This window comes from Pteropus vampyrus, unplaced genomic scaffold, assembly GCF_000151845.1.
Source record: "Pteropus vampyrus isolate Shadow unplaced genomic scaffold, Pvam_2.0 Scaffold250, whole genome shotgun sequence".
Lineage (NCBI taxonomy): Eukaryota > Metazoa > Chordata > Mammalia > Chiroptera > Pteropodidae > Pteropus > Pteropus vampyrus.
Window position 1 is genome coordinate 1,310,707 of NW_011889031.1, and position 2,863 is coordinate 1,313,569.

Here is a 2,863-nt window from a genome sequence, read left to right on the forward strand (position 1 = left end):
GCCCAGGCCCCTTCCGAGGTCCCCCAGCTGGTGTCCGAGACCTGGGCCTCCCCCCTCTTCCCTGCTCCCCGGCCCTTCCCCGCCCCATCCTCAGCATCAGGCAGCTTCCTGAGTGGCTGGGACCCCGAGGGCCGGGGGGCCGGGGAGACCCTGGCGGGAGACCCTGCCGAGGTGCTGGGGGAGCGGGGGGCTGCCCCGTGGGCCGAAGAGGAAGAGGAGGAGGAGGAGGGCAGCTCCCCGGGGGAGGACAGCAGCAGCCTTGGGGGTGGCCCCAGCCGCCGGGGACCCCTGCCCTGTCCCCTCTGCAGCCGCGAGGGGGCCTGCTCCTGCCTGCCCCTAGAACGGGGCGATGCCGTTGCTGGCTGGGGGGGCCACCCCGCTCTTGGCTGCCCCCATCCCCCGGAGGACGACTCGTCCCTTCGGGCAGAGCGGGGCTCCCTGGCCGACCTGCCCCTGGCCCCCCCCTCTTCGGCCCCCCCCGAGTTTCTGGACCCCCTCATGGGGGCGGCGGCGCCCCAGTACCCCGGGCGGGGGCCACCTCCCGCTCCCCCCCCCCCGCCGCCACCTCCCCGGGCCTCCACGGACCCCGCCGTGTCCCCCGACCCCCCTTCGGCCGTGGCCAGTCCAGGCTCAGGCCTGTCGTCTCCGGGCCCCAAGCCAGGGGACAGCGGCTACGAGACCGAGACCCCTTTTTCCCCCGAGGGAGCCTTCCCAGGTGGGGGGGCGGCCGAGGAGGAAGGGGTCCCTCGACCACGGGCTCCCCCCGAGCCCCCCGACCCGGGAGCGCCCCGGCCGCCCCCGGACCCGGGTCCCCTCCTACTTTCGGGGACCCGGGAGAAGCCGACCTTCGTAGTTCAAGTGAGCACCGAGCAGCTGCTGATGTCTCTGCGGGAGGACGTGACAAGGAACCTCCTGGGGGAGAAGGCGGCAACCCCCCAAGAGACGGGGCCCAGGAAGGCCGCGGGAGGCCCCGGGAACAGAGAGAAAGCCCCGGGCCCGAGCAGCGACCCCGCAGTCCTGGGCAGCGGGAAGAAAGCCCCAGGCCTGAACGAGGACCCGAGCAGCCTCCCCGTGAACGGGGCGACAGTGTTGGAGAACGGGGAGCGGAGAGTCCCGGGCGTCGAGGAGAAGGTGGCGGAGAATGGGGACCTGGGGTCCCCGGAGAGAGACGAGGAAGTGCTGGAGAATGGGGAGCTGACACCCCCAAGGAGGAAGGAGACAGTGCTGGAGAATGGGGAGCTGAGGTCCCCAGAGAGGGAAGAGACAGTGCTGGTGAATGGGGGACTGACACCCCCAAAGATGGAGGAGATGGTGTCAGAGAATGGGGGCCTGAGACTCCCCAGGAACACAGAGAGGCTGCCAGAGACTGGGCCTTGGAGAGCCCCAGGGCCCTGGGGGAAGATGTGCGGGAGTGGGGATCCAGCCCCAGAGACCTCAATGGAGAGAGCCCCCACGCCCAGCGTGCTGGCCTTGCCCCAGAACAGCGGGCAGACAGCCCCTGGCCCCACTGGCCAAGCTCCCAGGAGCGGGGGACTGGAACCGGGGAGCGAGAGGAGAGCCCCCGGGGCTGGGAGGCTGGACCTCGGGAGTGGGGGCCGAGCCCCGGTGGGCATGGGGACGGCCCCCGGCGGCGGCCCCGGAAGCGGCGTGGACGTAAAGGCCGGATGGGTAGACAGCACGAGGCCGCAGCCGCCTCCACCTCTGCCGCCGGAAGCACAGCCGAGGAGGCCGGAGCCGCTGCCCCAGAGAGCCAGGCCGGAGGTGGCGCCCGAGGGAGAGCCCGGGGTCCCAGACAGCAGAGCCGGCGGAGACACGGCACCCAGCGCAGACGGGGACCCCCCCAAGCCCGAGAGGAAGGGCCCCGAGATGCCACGGCTGTTCTTGGACTTGGGACCCCCTCAGGGGAACAGCGAGCAGATCAAAGGTGAGGGGGCTGCTGGGAGCACGGGAGCCAGGTCGGGGGTCCGGGGGGCACAGCCGAGACTCTCGGGCTCCTGGGTGGCAGAGAGGTCAGGCCGGCCGTGACAGGTGCAGATGCTGGAGCCACACTGCCTGGGCTCAAATCCTGGCTCTGCCCCTCGCTAGTTCTGTGACCTTGGACAAATGACCTCCCTTCTCTGTGCCCTGGTTTCCTCATCTGCTAAAAAACAGGTGACAGGGGTAGCGCCTACGTGATAGGGTCATCGTGAGGGTTAAATGAGGTAGGACTTCCACAGCCTTCAGCCCAGTGCCTGGCACTCGTCAGCACCCGCTTTTATTATTACGATTCACATGGACCAGGGTCTCAAACTCAGATGCCCACGGGGGCCAGACGGTATTGAGGAATGAATGACGTAGGCCGAGAGAGGTGGGGAGGAAACACAGCCACTTCTCAGCTCCATTGAGGAATCCCCCCCAACCCCTGGGGTCGTAGAACCCACTACTTTTTCTCCTTAGAGTTCTGGGTGTTTTAAAGATTGAAACCAATTCAAACGGAAGCTTCTCTGTGCACTGGGCTGCCAGCGTGTGATCTCTGGTTTCGACTTCCCAATAAGCTGAGGCATTTATGGAGCATGCCGGGCCTTGTGCCCGGGCCCGTCCGGTATCGGTGACCTGGAAGCTGTAGGAATACCTTTTCTGGAAACTGAGTTTGGGTCGGAACACAAGAAGTATTTTGTCACAGGATGGGGATGATTTAAGAGAAGGCACCCTACTTAGATGTAGGTGTGGGGACTGCGGGTCCACGGAGTCACCTGGTATAAAAGTTACAAGTGACCAGATCCTGTTTTATACCAGCAGACTGACAGCCACACTGAGGGACGGTTACGTCTCCCTGTGTCAGGGGGGCCTGTGGCTCTGGACGGAAAGGTCAGGAAGGGGGCCG

The 2,863-nt window shown here is 66.9% G+C and overlaps 1 protein-coding gene across 1 annotated transcript in view; it reads left to right on the forward strand.

Moving 5' to 3' along the window:
* Nucleotides 1-2,863, forward strand: part of LMTK3 (lemur tyrosine kinase 3) — a 15,925-nt gene that overhangs the window by 7,563 nt on the left and 5,499 nt on the right. Inside the window, exon 7 of the mRNA XM_011374635.1 lies at nucleotides 7-1,924. Within this exon, the coding sequence (XP_011372937.1) occupies nucleotides 7-1,924 (1,918 nt within the window). The remainder of the gene's footprint in view (nucleotides 1-6; nucleotides 1,925-2,863) is intronic.